Source organism: Ornithorhynchus anatinus, chromosome 4 (genome assembly GCF_004115215.2).
Source record: "Ornithorhynchus anatinus isolate Pmale09 chromosome 4, mOrnAna1.pri.v4, whole genome shotgun sequence".
NCBI classification, from domain to species: domain Eukaryota; kingdom Metazoa; phylum Chordata; class Mammalia; order Monotremata; family Ornithorhynchidae; genus Ornithorhynchus; species Ornithorhynchus anatinus.
This window is the reverse complement of record NC_041731.1, coordinates 6477413-6490396: the sequence shown is the minus strand read 5'-3', so window position 1 is coordinate 6490396 and position 12984 is coordinate 6477413. Positions and strand designations below refer to the sequence as shown.

Sequence of the window (12984 nt, the reverse complement as noted above, 5' to 3'; positions counted from 1 at the left end):
CCCGCTGGGCAGATCCACCTCCCACGGCACCAACCCATCAGAAGGTTCCTTGCAGAACCAGGCAGGAGCCGTCCGGTTTCCCCTTCTAGATGCCTGTGCTCACAACCACAATAATGAAGATACTTATTAAGTGCTTACTATGTGCCAAGCCTACTGGGGAGGTCACCAGATAATTAGATCCGACAGAGTCCCTGTCCCACACAATTTTTGCGGCGGGGCTTTGGCTCTCCTTCCTGACACGTCTGTCAGTGAGTAAGCCGGGGCCGGGGAGCCTAGGCTTGTAAGGTAATGGGTGAATCCGGGGTCTGGGGGACCCCCCTCGGAGAGGCTCCGGAAAAATCCCACTGCACGATAATGCCCGTGAATAGAATCAGAGATTCTGACAAAGATGGCCGATTTTCAGCCGTGTGGAGGGCAGGGGGCCCTGCCCAACAGCACCGGTCGACCCTTTCCACGGGAGCCCACTCCCAGGGCCAGGGGGATAGAATGGCGGGGGGAAAAGATGGCCCCCTCTTGAGAGAGCCGGACTGCGGCCTCAGTCGTCCCAGCTCTCTCTGACCAGACCTGAGCATTTCCTGTCAGGGCCGAAAGAGCCAAAATGGCAGTTCTCCGGCCTATTGGTACTTTGCCGCCTGCCTTCTCCCCCCACCCCCGGACCCAGTCGCCGCTAACCTCCCTTTGCTTTCCCATAGTTGGCTGTTTGAAGGTCTGGGTCGGGACAAAGCGGAGGAACTGCTCCAGCTGCCGGAGACCAAGACGGGCTCTTTCATGATCAGAGAAAGTGAAACCAAGAAAGGTGAGGGTCAGTTCTCCCTCCTCCTCTGCCGCTGCCGGACCCCCTCCTCCCACCCCCCGACTACGACACAGAGCTACCGAGTCTTTAGCTGAAATCCACCCAGGTTGGAGAGGGTGGGAGTTGGGGCGGGAGACGGTACTAACATCGGAAAATAACAGGGCTAGTCAACTGCTCAAAGGAGAAGATAGACCACGTGAGCTGGATGCCGGGAAGGAAAGGATCGATCTTTCACCACCACCGAACTCTGCCAAGAACTGAGTGTAGTGCTATGTGAGCAGTAGGTACTAAGTACAGTTCTCTGCGTAGAGAAGATGCTCAATACACTGCTCTGCCTGAAGAAGGTGCCCAGAACAGCAGTCTGCCCACAGGAGGCATCCAGTACAGCACTCTATCCTCAGGAAGCATCTAGCACAGTACTCGGTCCACAAGGGCAGAGCAAGCGAAGCGCCACGTCCTAGAGGATAGAGCAGGGGCCTGGGAGTCAGAAGGACTTGGGTTCTAATCCTAGCTCTGCCACTTGTCTGCAGTGCGACCTTGGGCAAGTCTCTTAACTTCTCTGTGCCTCAGTCGCCTCATCTGCGAAATGGAGATTAAGAGCGTGAGCCGCACGTGGGACACGGGCTGTGTCCGACCTGATTACCTTGCATCTACCCCAGCATTTAGAACAGTGCCCGGGGCGTAGTAACAAATACCATAAAAAGGCGTGGGGGGGTGTCCAATACAGAGCTCTGCCCACGGGGGGTACCAAGTATAGCACTCTGTCTGAAAGAGGTACCCAGTATAGAAGCCTGCCCATAGTAGGTGCTCAATAAATACTACAATGAGGAGAAGAAAGAAAGGGAGGGATGGATACAGAAGTGAAAAAGACAGCTCCAAACTTACACAGGTGTTGAGAACTGGATTTTACTCTTAAACATGCTGTCTTTAGCTCCACCTCTCTCTCTTTAGCACATCTGAGGAGAGGAGAAGGGGAAGGGGAAAGAGGAGAAAGAAGGAAAAGCGTGGAGGTGCGTGGATGAGTGAGAGAAGTATTCATTCATTCAATAGTATTTATTGAGCGCTTACTATGTGCAGAGCACCGTACTAAGCGGTTGGAATGGGCAAGTAGCCTGCACTGGTGGAGGGTTTGAGGTAATTCCAATTGGAAGACAAGGCTGCCTGGGTGGATGTTTCTCCAGATAAGGAAGGGACCCTCTCACAAGCCCTTGCCCTCATTCCCAACTTTCCACAGCGGGTCTACACCAGCCTCTATGTGTTGGGCTCCAGGCTTCCTCAAATCCCCATCAGTTTGTCTATCTTCTCTGTCCGTCTGAGTGGGGAGTGGATTGTCACCTTCCGACTTAGTTTCCTGCCAGGCTTCTGGGAAAAACCAGGGATCTGGAAAAGGGCCGGCTCCTTGGCGTATTCTTCCGGCCCTATTTTCAAACCGACAAGCGTGCAGTTGGATGGGGCCTGGCAGGGCATCAAGTAAACGGAAACAGTAAGAAGCTCTAGGCAAAGGAGACATTTATCGACGCGGTGGTTCTCGCTAAGATTAAGTCAAATTGCGTGTCTAAAGCCTGCGGCTTCTGCTTCTCTCAATCGGGCAGCTGTGTCTCGGGGCAGGTAGACGTTCTCCTGTCGGCTGAGAAAAAGACAACGTCCAAAGTGTAGGAACACCCCAGCGGATATCCCCACCGATCCCGGATCCCAGCGAGCTCTGCCCTCTTCCTGCTCAGGACGGTGGGAGAATAGAACAGTTTGGAAGCCCAAACGAAAGGCGTCTGAGAAACCTCCAGACCTACTGCGATAGCCGGAACACTGTATTGTTTCAGGGATGATTTTCATCTGGGAAATTCAGAAATGACTCAGATGAATTTGACTCTCAAATGAACGACTGTGGCTCTCAGACTCTAAAAGCCCCAGCGGAGACGACTGGGCCCTCTCTGTGGGGAAGACCTGGGATGGTTCTGTCACGGTCCTCGGGACAAACCAGCGAAGGAGCCCAGGGTGGCAGTGAAATAACTTGAAACAGACTACGGGCAATTCATCCCGATTCATCGCGAGAGCTCCTTTGGAGCCCGCTTGTTACTGGGGGGGTCGTTCTTGCTTCGCAACCCAGCAAGCGTACGAAGACTCACACCCCGAAGCTGATTTTATCAAAGAGTAGGGCTGGCATCCTGCTCTCCTCAGTCAGCCAGTGAGCAGCAAGGCCCGAGCCCCCGCGACGGGGAGCAGGTGTGGGACAGCAGGTGTGGAGCTATAAATAACCCGGGCCTTTGCCTCACAGACCCCTGGGTGTAGGTGATGCAAGACCAAAAGAGATCCCCAGAGGAGCCGCCTGCACTGAGGTTCATCCTGGGACTCAAATTCAGATCCAGCCATTAGCTTAGGCTGGGCGTCACTGCCATTTTTCGGTTACTCCTGTTAGAGTGTAAGTGCCTTGTGGGTGGGGAACGGGCCTCATGTTTTGGTCGTACTTTCCCTCAAGTTTAGTAGCGTGCAAAGTGCTCGGCGGTGCTTAACCAAAGAGCACTACCACTATAATAATAGTAATAATAGTAATAATAATGATAACTCACTGTGGGCAGGGAACGTGCTTGTTATATTGTTATAGTGTGCTCCCCCAAGCGCTTAGTACAGTGCTCTGCATAAGAAGAAGAATAATATTGGTATTTGTTAAGCGCTTACTCTGTGCAGAGCACTGTTCTAAGCGCCGGGGGAGATACAGGGTAATCAGGTCGTCCCACGTGAGGCCCACGGTTAATCCCCATTTTACAGATGAGGGAACTGAGGCTCAGAGAAGTGAAGTGACTCGCCCACAGTCACACAGCTGACAAGTGGCAGAGCCGGGAGTCGAACTCATGACCTCTGACTCCGAAGCCCAGGCTCTTTCCACTGAGCCACGCTGCTTCCCTAGCCACGCTGCCTAGAGTAAGTGCGCAGTAAATACAACTGACTGGCTGACTGACTTGTAATAATTAGGTATGTAGTCTACTACATGTCATACGCTGTTCTAAGTGCCGGGGTACATATGAGTTAATCAAGTCGGACACAGTCTCCGTCCCACGTGGAGCTCACAGTCTACGTAGGAGGGAGAACATGCATTAAATCCCCATTCTACTGTTGAGGAAAGTGAGGCACAGAGAGGTGAAGTGACTTGCCCGAGGTCACACGGCAGACAAGTGGCAGAGCCGAGATTAGAACCCAAAGTCCTCTGACTCCCAGGCCACTGCTCTTTCCTCCAAGCTGCTGCTATCGATCGGTCATATTTACTGAGCGCCTACTGTGTGTGCAGAGCACTGTACTAAGCACCTGGGGGGGGCATAATTTCACAGAGTTGGTGGAGTTGTTCCCTGTCCACAACATGCGTACAGTCCGGCCTACAATATACAGTACACTACTATCTGGCCACTAGAAATGTGTCCATGTCTTTGTTTCTCTGACGCTGATCACTAGGGTTCAAGGTGTATATGCAGAGTTGGATGGAAGGCTACAATTTAACAGGGGGTTTGGATGAGCAATTAAACAGGAGGATGAATATCTTGGAACCGATGATCCCCCAAACCAGGACCCCTTTCCCCCCTCCTCGTGTCCCCCATTCGATTGGAAGCTCCCCCAAGCCAGGGCCTGAGTGTCTTGCTCTTAGCCGAGCAACGAGTCCAGTGTTCGGCTCACGGACGGCTCCCTCACCCAAGTGGTGAGTGGAGGAAGAAGGGAGACCTCCGTGGCCTCTCACCAGGAGATTACAATCGAGGGGGTGAGACGGATATTGCTTTCAAAGAGGAGGAAGAAGGGTTCAAACAGGAGAGCCTGTAAAACGACACGTACGAAAAGGCAACCCAGAAGCAGTGAGTGTAACGGTGCAGAAGATGGAGCAGAGAGAATAGGACTTGGGGAGAAGCAAAGTTCACCAAGGAAGGCCTCCTGGAGGAGGTGGGATTTCAGAAGGTCTCTGAGGACGGGCAGAGTGGGGGCCGTTTGTAAAGAAGCTCGCCTAAGCGGTTTTCAGGGAACACCACTGGACGGACGGAGCTCTTGTTTCCCAGCCTCCCTCAGGAACTCATTCTCGGGCTTGATTCCTCCTACTGCCTGGAAGTTCTCCCCTGGGTCTAACTTAAATCCCTACTGCTGCCATTCCATCTTCCTTCCCTATCAGGGGAAGTGCAGGAAACTGTCAACCTCCAAGGCCACCGTGTATTGGCTTAAGGAGAGCAGTCGGAAACCGGAAGAAGACCGGCTCTGACTCCACACCCTTGCCCTCTTATTCGATGTTCTCTGCCTACTCAAGACCTGCTCCGTGAATGATACCACTTGACTCCCAGAGCAAACCATTCCAATCCGTCTCTTAATCAACGGTAATTATTGAGCACTTACTGTGCGCAGAGCACTGAACTAAGCACTTGGGAGAGCACAATACGACAGAGTCGGTAGACCCGATCCCTGCCCTCAAGGAGCTCGGAATCCCTTCCGACCGGAAGTCCATCACATTTCAGAACTCCCCGCCGGATGGGACCTCAGTGAAATACCGCCACCAGCTGACGTTCCCCAGGTGTGGTCCAAATCCAATCCAACCAATAATAATAATAATTGTGGTACTGACTGTTTACTATGCGCCCAACACTGTGCTGAACATTAAGGTATATACAATACGGTCAGATGGAACATAGTACCTCTCCTACGCGGGATTCATCGTCCAAGTGGGAGAAGAGGAATTTTCTCCCGATTTTATGTGGGGAAACTGAGTCCCCGAGAGATTAAGCAAGTGCACCAAAGAGCAGGCGAGTGGCAGAGGCAGCATTAGAACCCGAGGCTTCCGGCTGCCAGTCCCTTGCCCTCTCCACTAGATCACGTTCCTGCTCCTAACGACGCCTCCTTTCCCCTACAGGTTCCTACTCGCTGTCAGTGAGACACAGACAAGTGAAACATTACCGCATCTTCCGCTTGCCAAATAACTGGTACTATATCTCTCCGCGGCTCACCTTCCAGTGCCTCGAGGACCTCGTGAATCACTATTCCGGTAAGATCCGGAGGGCGGACCCTGGCCCAGGCCTGTTCAGGGGCTGAAGTGGGCGCCACGGTCTCGATCTTTCTCCATCCACTTCCAGCCCAACCCGGCTCCCTCCTCCATCCCCCGACTCGTTCCCACCCACCCAGATGCCTAAGTTCTAAGCATCCCCAGGAGGCTCCTGCAGCCTCCGGCAGAGCCGCTGGAATCAATCTAAGGCATTTATTGAGGGCTTACTGTGTTTAGAACACTCTACTAAGCGTGTGGGAGAGCGTAATACCACAGAGCCGGTAGACAGGTTCCCTCCCACAACGAGCTTAGAGTTTAGAGGAATCCCAGCTGTTCTCCCCATCTGCAGGAAAAGGTGGTGCACCTCAAATACCGCCTTTACTCCCCATAAAGCTCACAAGAACAGTCGTTGAGCAATTCTAATGGAAAATGTTGAGCACTTGAGACATCCGCTTCAGTTACGGGGGGCCAGCGGACATTAACTCTAGATTCTCTGGTTCGCCTTCTGGGGAACTAGAGAACAGAGATCCAGGCAACAAGTGGACAGTGTAGATCTATACAGTGACTTGAAACTGTGAGTGAAAAATCATTATGGAGAATGAGCAGCACGGATAAACGAGAGTTTTCTGGCTCTAGAAAGTAGAAGCCGGGACCACCAGGGTCATCGTGGAGCAAGAGCCAGAAGCCAAGGGAAAATGTTGGGGTGGGGGGGGGGGACTATGGGAGAGTCTCAGGATCGGGGGAGAGGGAGGGAAGGGGAAGGAGAAGATCAGTGGGGAAGAGGCTGAAGAAGACAAGACGACATTGGAGGGACAGGCCTGAGACACAAACTCATACCTGGGATTGATTTTATGGCTGTCTTCCCTGCTACATTAGAGTAATTATTATTATAATTGTGGCATTTTTAAGTGTTTACTATGTGCCAGGCAGTGTACTAAGCACTGGAGTGAATACAAGCAAATCAAGTTGGACACAGTCCCTATCCCTCTTGGGGCTCACAGTCCCAATCCCTATTTTGCAGATGAGGCACAGAGAAATGAAGTGACTTGCCCAAGGTGTCACAGCAGACTACCGGCAGAGCTGGAATTAGAACCCCTGACCTTCTGACTCCCAGGCCCGTGCTCTATCCACTCTGCCATGTTGTTTTTCTATAAATTATTTGAGGGCAGGGATGGTCTACTAATTCTGAACTCTCCCCAGTGCCGCATACAGTGTTCTGCACACAGTAGACTCTAAGCCCCTTGAGGGCAGGGATCATGTCGGCTCTTCACACGGTAGAGAGCAATTAATAGAATCGATTGATTGTTTGGAGGTACAGGCCAGAGGGTTAGGGGTTGAGAGGTTGGAGTGACCGAGCCAGCTGGGGGAAGAGGAGAAAGGGTCTCCCGTCCCCCTGGAGGGGAAAGTCCAGCTGTGGAAGGAGCAAGGGAGTCTGTGGGAGCGGAACACCCTAAAGCGGGACAGGGAGGCCGAGTGGGTGGAGGCCGAGGTGAAGGCATCTGAGGGAAGATCAGGTAATTTCTGCTGGTTTGGCTCTCCGACAAGAATGTCCCAAAACTTCACTGGGACATGGGGTCGAGCCAAGACGTGTTCTCTCCTCCGCCTGAGCTCCAGCTCGGCCCAGGGGATTTCCTTTAGGTCAAGAAACTGCTGAATTCTCCATATTAGACAGACCGTGGGGCCCCGATTCAGAACCGGAAAGGCAGCTGCCTTGTTTACCCCTCCCAGGGCCTATCTGCGTTTTAAGAGAGGCTTTTCTTTTCGACTCTAATTGAACCGATCCAGGGAGGAAGCCGTCGAGAGAAAACGACCCGGGAAATGGACATAATTGCCCTTAAACACCCTCGGTTCTTCCTTCTCTAATGTGGATTATCCCAAAGCTTTAATTCTCCATTGGCGGATTAGCCAAGTCTCACATTTCCGCTTTTGCATTAACCGGATCATCGGCAAGTCCTGCTTCTTAACCCACACCTCTAACTTCCCCAGGTGCCTTGCTCCCGGTCTCTGGGTCTCCCTCCCTGGAAAAGGAAATTGGTCAATATTCTGAAGTTAGGTCCATCACCTTGACCCTTCCCTCCCTGTTCCCAGGCACGTTAAAATATCCTAAAGGAGAATGGGAGTTCTGGGTAGATAAGGGACTTTGGAGGTGGTGATGGAGGAGCAGAAGACACCCTTGAGAAGGAAAGTCAGTCAACTGTATTTATTGAGCACTTACTGTGCATAGATCACTGTACTGAGCACTTGGGAGAATACAAGGCATCAACAAATGGACGCATTCCCCTACTAAGATGTCCTAGGCTCTGAGCTGGCCCGGCTGGGCCACAGACCAATTGAAAATGTGGAGGATGGCACAGGGTTGTAGACACGGACTGCCGAAATAAGCTGAAAATGAAAGAGGAAGGAGAGTCCAGGAGCAACCAATTGCCCTGTGTTCTAGGCAGAGATGCTTGTGGAGTGTCAATTAATAGCAATCATCGGAGGGTGGGTAAACCCCAGGATTTGCATAGTCAGAAGCTAATTGAAAAGCAGGTAAGGGCTAGCCTGGTAAGATTTGTCAACAAGGATGCGTGGGGTGCTGATACCTCAGTGGGAGGTGCTGGGTTTTTCCAGGGCCGGGGGGTAACCGTGCGCTGTTCCAGGCACTGTAGGGGGAGACCCCCCCCGGCTCCCGAGACTACTGCCAATCAATCAATCTATGCTATTTATTGAGCACAGGGCACCGTCGGCTTGCAGTTGGGTGAAAAAGATGAGGGAAAAGCTTAGAAAAAAACTCCCAAACCCTGGGCCAACCCATTACCAGCTTTCTTCAAGAACAGGTTTTCCCTAAGGAAAGCCTGACAAGTGTTTGAAAAGAAAACAAGCAGAATCAAATGATCTAATCACCTAAAATCCCTGAAAAAAAGGGGAATAAGACTGTCAGCCATATCCTCTACGACTTGTTTAATGACTAGCTTTTCCACCTGAATCTGGAATTTTGGTATCTAGAATCTTCTAGAATTTCGGGTTTTAGATGACTTGTTCTAATTTTCTTCGGAGGCTCTTACGGCTCCCCGAGACCCCTTCTCTGATCCCGGCCCGGGTCGCCGACAGGATGCGACTTTGCTGGATCTGATGCTATTCTTGGCTGACCTGTCTAGTGTACCTACCAGTGAGCCAGGTTTCCCCTCCATCTTTAATTACACAGAAGCGGCAAGTTCACCTGTCAATGAGGGACCGGTCATTCATTCCATCTCAAAGTCATTCATTCATTCGATTGTATTTATTAAGCACTTAAGGGGTGCAAAGCACTGCACCTAGCGTTTAATGTACCTTCCCCACCCACAGCCCCGGCGGGAGTGGATCCTTCAAAGAGCCAGTGCCCACTAGCTCGGTTTCAGTGTAGCCTCGACTAGAAAGAAAACCCAAAAGCCAAGGCTACGGCAACTTGTGCCCACGGGTCTGGGTCTAGGCGGTTCACACATAGCCGGGGGATACGGGCAGAGCTAGGTAAATGGGGAGAAGAGAAACTCGTAGAGTCAGATCTATCACGGGAACGGGAGAATGCAGCGGTGGCTTAAATTTAGGTATAGGATTTAGAGCAGGAAAAGGCCTGCTGTGATTTGCACACTCAAATATCATTGCACAGTCAGATAGCATTGCACTCTCAGACATCACTGCCAAGTATGGGTTATTTTGCCTGGAAGAGAGCCCATAGGTACCGAACAGGTGGCAACTCAATCTATCTCCTTCACAGAAGACTTCACATAGGTCATCCCAATTTTTAAGGATGTGAGATCATTTTTAAATGCCCACGGGGCGATGAGACGAACGTGTCAACGGATGCGCGTGCACTGTACTCGCCTAACTGCTAAGTACTGTGCTCTGAACACAGTAAGTGCTCCACAGAGACCACCGACTGATTGGTTGGGAGGTCCAGAGGTTCGTCACGAGAGACCCGCAGACGTGTCCGATATGGGGAACAAAAAGCTTGAGCCGCTTCTCTTAATAACAGAACCCAGGAGGGCGTCAACCACTCTTGACTCCCCTCTGATGTCAGCTCTCCCACTGAAGCAGAGACACGAGGTCTCCACCACTGGCCTCCGCTACTTCTCAGCTGACCTGGCTCCAAGAAGCCCTCTGGAAGCAGAGGCGACATCTTCACTGATCCAAAACACAAATCACAGCCTCAGCCATTCACCAACCAACACCGATAAACCCCCCCATTCTTCAGAGGTCCCTTCCCAGGCTCATAGTATAGGGATTTTCATTCCATAGAGGCATAATAAATACCACTGATGGGCTTTCACTATCTGTAAATGATTTGGATCTCTCCCCACCCCTTGACTGTAAGGCTTCTCGAGGGCAGTGAATCTGTATCTTGTCATTATTGCACTCTCCCAAGCACTCGGTCCTTTGCCTAGCACTTAGAAGGTGCCCAATAAATGTTATCGGTTAATTCATTGGTTAATATCTGTGGTATTTGTTAAGTGCTTATCATGGGCCAAGCACTGCTAATTAGGCTGTGAGACCCATGAGGGGCAGGGACTGTCCGTGTACCTAAACAGCACTTAGAAGAGTGTTGGACATATAGTGAGTGCTTAATACCATAAAAAAAAAAGCCCTGGGGTAGATACAAGATGACCGGATCAGACAGAGTCCCTATCCCATATAGGACTCACAGCCTAAGGAGGAGGGAGAACAGATAGTAAATTTCCATTTTACAGATGAGGAAATGGAGGCACAGAAAAGTTAAGCAACTTGCTCAAGTTCACACTGCAGGCAAGTGGTGGAACTGGGATTAGAACTCGAGTCCTCCAACTTCCAGGCCAGTGCTGTTTCCACTAGTGCTGCCTCTCTGACTGTTTGTCTATGTCTGTGTGTGTATGTGTGTTTCTCCTATCAGAGGTGGCTGACGGGCTCTGCTGTGTCCTGACCACTCCCTGCCTGACTCAGTGCACCAGTCCCAATGGAGTCAAAAGTCAGGGTTCACCGGTTGTGATGCGCCAGAAACATTTCAACTGGAGAAGTGTGCAGAGGTACCCTTCCCCGTCCTCCCCGGGTTCTTTCCAGAAGTTCCCGGTGTCCGGCCAGCCCGCTATCAGGGTCACCGGGGGCTCCCTAGATACGCTAGAGGTCTAGCTGTCTGGGTAGCCCAGATCTGGTAGCTCTCCTTGTAACGGAACATGGGCCGTCCCAGCCCCGAACGGACGGTTCCCAGCTCAGAACACTGTCCACTTTAGGGGGCTTTTCTGCAGTCACTTCTCCTACACTGCTGGCCTTGATTTCTCCTGGCTCCCAGGACCCTGCCCCTTCCATTAGGCCTCGTTGCCTCTCCTAGGGCAGGCCGGTCCAAGCCACTGGCCGCCCTGGGGGCTCCCACCGGAGGAATAATGATAATAATTCATAATTTGATACTGTTAAGCACTTACTATGTGCCAGGCACTGTACTAGGTGCTGGGGTACATACAAGATAATCGGTGAGACTTAGGCCCCGTCCCACCTAGGGCTCGGTGTCCTTGTCCCCATTTTACAAATGAGGTAAATGAGGCACAGATAAATGAAGCGACTTGCCCAAGGTCATGCAGTAGACGAGCGGTGGAGCCGGGATTAGACCCCGGGTCCTCTGACCCCCAGGTTCATATCCTTTCCACTAGACATGAAAGAGCATCCCCCCTGCATTGCGGTGCCCCCAGGCTAGCTGAACAGGGCAGAGGCTAAGCCAGCTTTCCCCCTCCCTCCTTCTTTCCTTCTCCTCCAGCAAGCGGCAGCCCAGTGAAATGGAAACCCCGAGTTCCCTGGAGATGGACGACTCCCTGCTGAGCTTCGGACTCCGGGAGAGCATCGCCTCTTATCTGTCCGTGGCCGGGGAGGACAGCTCTCCCTTCGGCAGCGAGCGAAAGAAGAAGAGCCGCTCGCTGGTGTACATGGGCAGCAAGCGAAAGAGTGCCCTCTTCACCCCGCCGTCCTGGGAGGACTGACCACAGGGACCGTGGGAGCCGGGAGGCCTCTGGGTCGGCCCAGGGCCTCGCCTGCCCCACAGCACGTGACGAGCTGGCCCGAGGGCGGTGTCCCCCTAATGCCTGGGTATTCAATCGATCGTATTTATTGAGTGCTTGCTGTGAGCAGAGCACTGTATGAAACGCTTGGGAGAGTACAATATATCAGAGCTGGTAGACCCGTTCCCTGGCCACAACGAGCTTACGATCTAGAGAATATTGTCTCACAAAGGAAACTTTCCTTTCCGCCCCGGACGTGCACTGTAGATAGGACCCTGTGTTAACTTATAATTGACTCAGATGTTGTTTCCTAAGGAATGAGTGAGTGTGTGTGTGTAAGTGAGTGTGCGTGTGTGTATATATATATATATATCTATCTATATGAAGGAGGAACAGAATGTCTCAATAAAACACAACCGGTAGAAATGGTACCACTCGGTGTTTCTTCCCAAAGTTGCTGACTGCAGTGAATTTAGGAAGGAGGGGCTGTTAGGAAGGAGGGACAAGCTGTGATTTGGCAGGTGGGCCAGGTTGACCAGCTTGTCCAGGGACTCAGTGGCCCCAGGGGCCTCCTGGAACTCACCACCTGCCCCGGGCTCCAACCCGCTCTCCCGACTGAGCTGGGAATCCCGGGAGACCAAGACCACTGACGGGCCCTTCCACCCCCTTGGCCAACCTCTTCCCTCCGAAAACTCTGTGAAGGTGGAGACGCCCCCGGGAGACAGGAGGGAAAAGTTCTTCTGGGAGTTGCCGGGGAGGACAGGAAGTCCTTGGGTGTAGGCGAGGCGGTGGAACCTATGACTCTTGCGAAACAACAACCTGTTTGTTTCAGCTTTCCAAACATATCCGTTCGGCCTTTCGACTCCAGCCCCCTTTAGGGCACTGGCGCCATGGGCGTGCTGGGGAGAGGGGATCCCTGGGGACCGGGGGAAGATGGTGAATCTTTTGTCAGCTATGATGAGGGAGGGATATGGGAAGCAAAAGTTCAAGGGGGCCCGGGGTGTGGCATAGAGGACGAGAAGCCGTGACACACTCCGAACCCCCAGGGAGGATGGACACATCCATTTTACTTCTGATGATGCTGAAGTCAGTTATCTGCCCGAGGAACTCTTTGATCCAACTAAGATGCCCACAGGCAGCTCGATGCCTGGCCTATACCCGATCCAGTACCCAGCAATTTGCATAGCATTTCTGACCTGGTCCGGGGGATGAAGCCA

At 52.2% G+C, this 12984-nt stretch overlaps 2 protein-coding genes across 2 annotated transcripts in view; one reads left to right on the top strand and one right to left on the bottom strand.

Annotated features, from left to right (window-relative positions):
* The window catches only part of SLA (Src like adaptor), a 30209-nt gene extending 18011 nt beyond the window's left edge, over positions 1-12198 (top strand). The window contains exons 5-8 of the mRNA XM_007663670.4: positions 693-796; positions 5664-5795; positions 10675-10807; positions 11530-12198. Coding sequence (XP_007661860.1) covers positions 693-796; positions 5664-5795; positions 10675-10807; positions 11530-11749 — 589 coding nt within the window. The 3' untranslated portion in view covers positions 11750-12198. The remainder of the gene's footprint in view (positions 1-692; positions 797-5663; positions 5796-10674; positions 10808-11529) is intronic.
* TG (thyroglobulin) overlaps positions 1-12984 on the bottom strand; it is a 141215-nt gene that overhangs the window by 43252 nt on the left and 84979 nt on the right. The window lies entirely within an intron of this gene.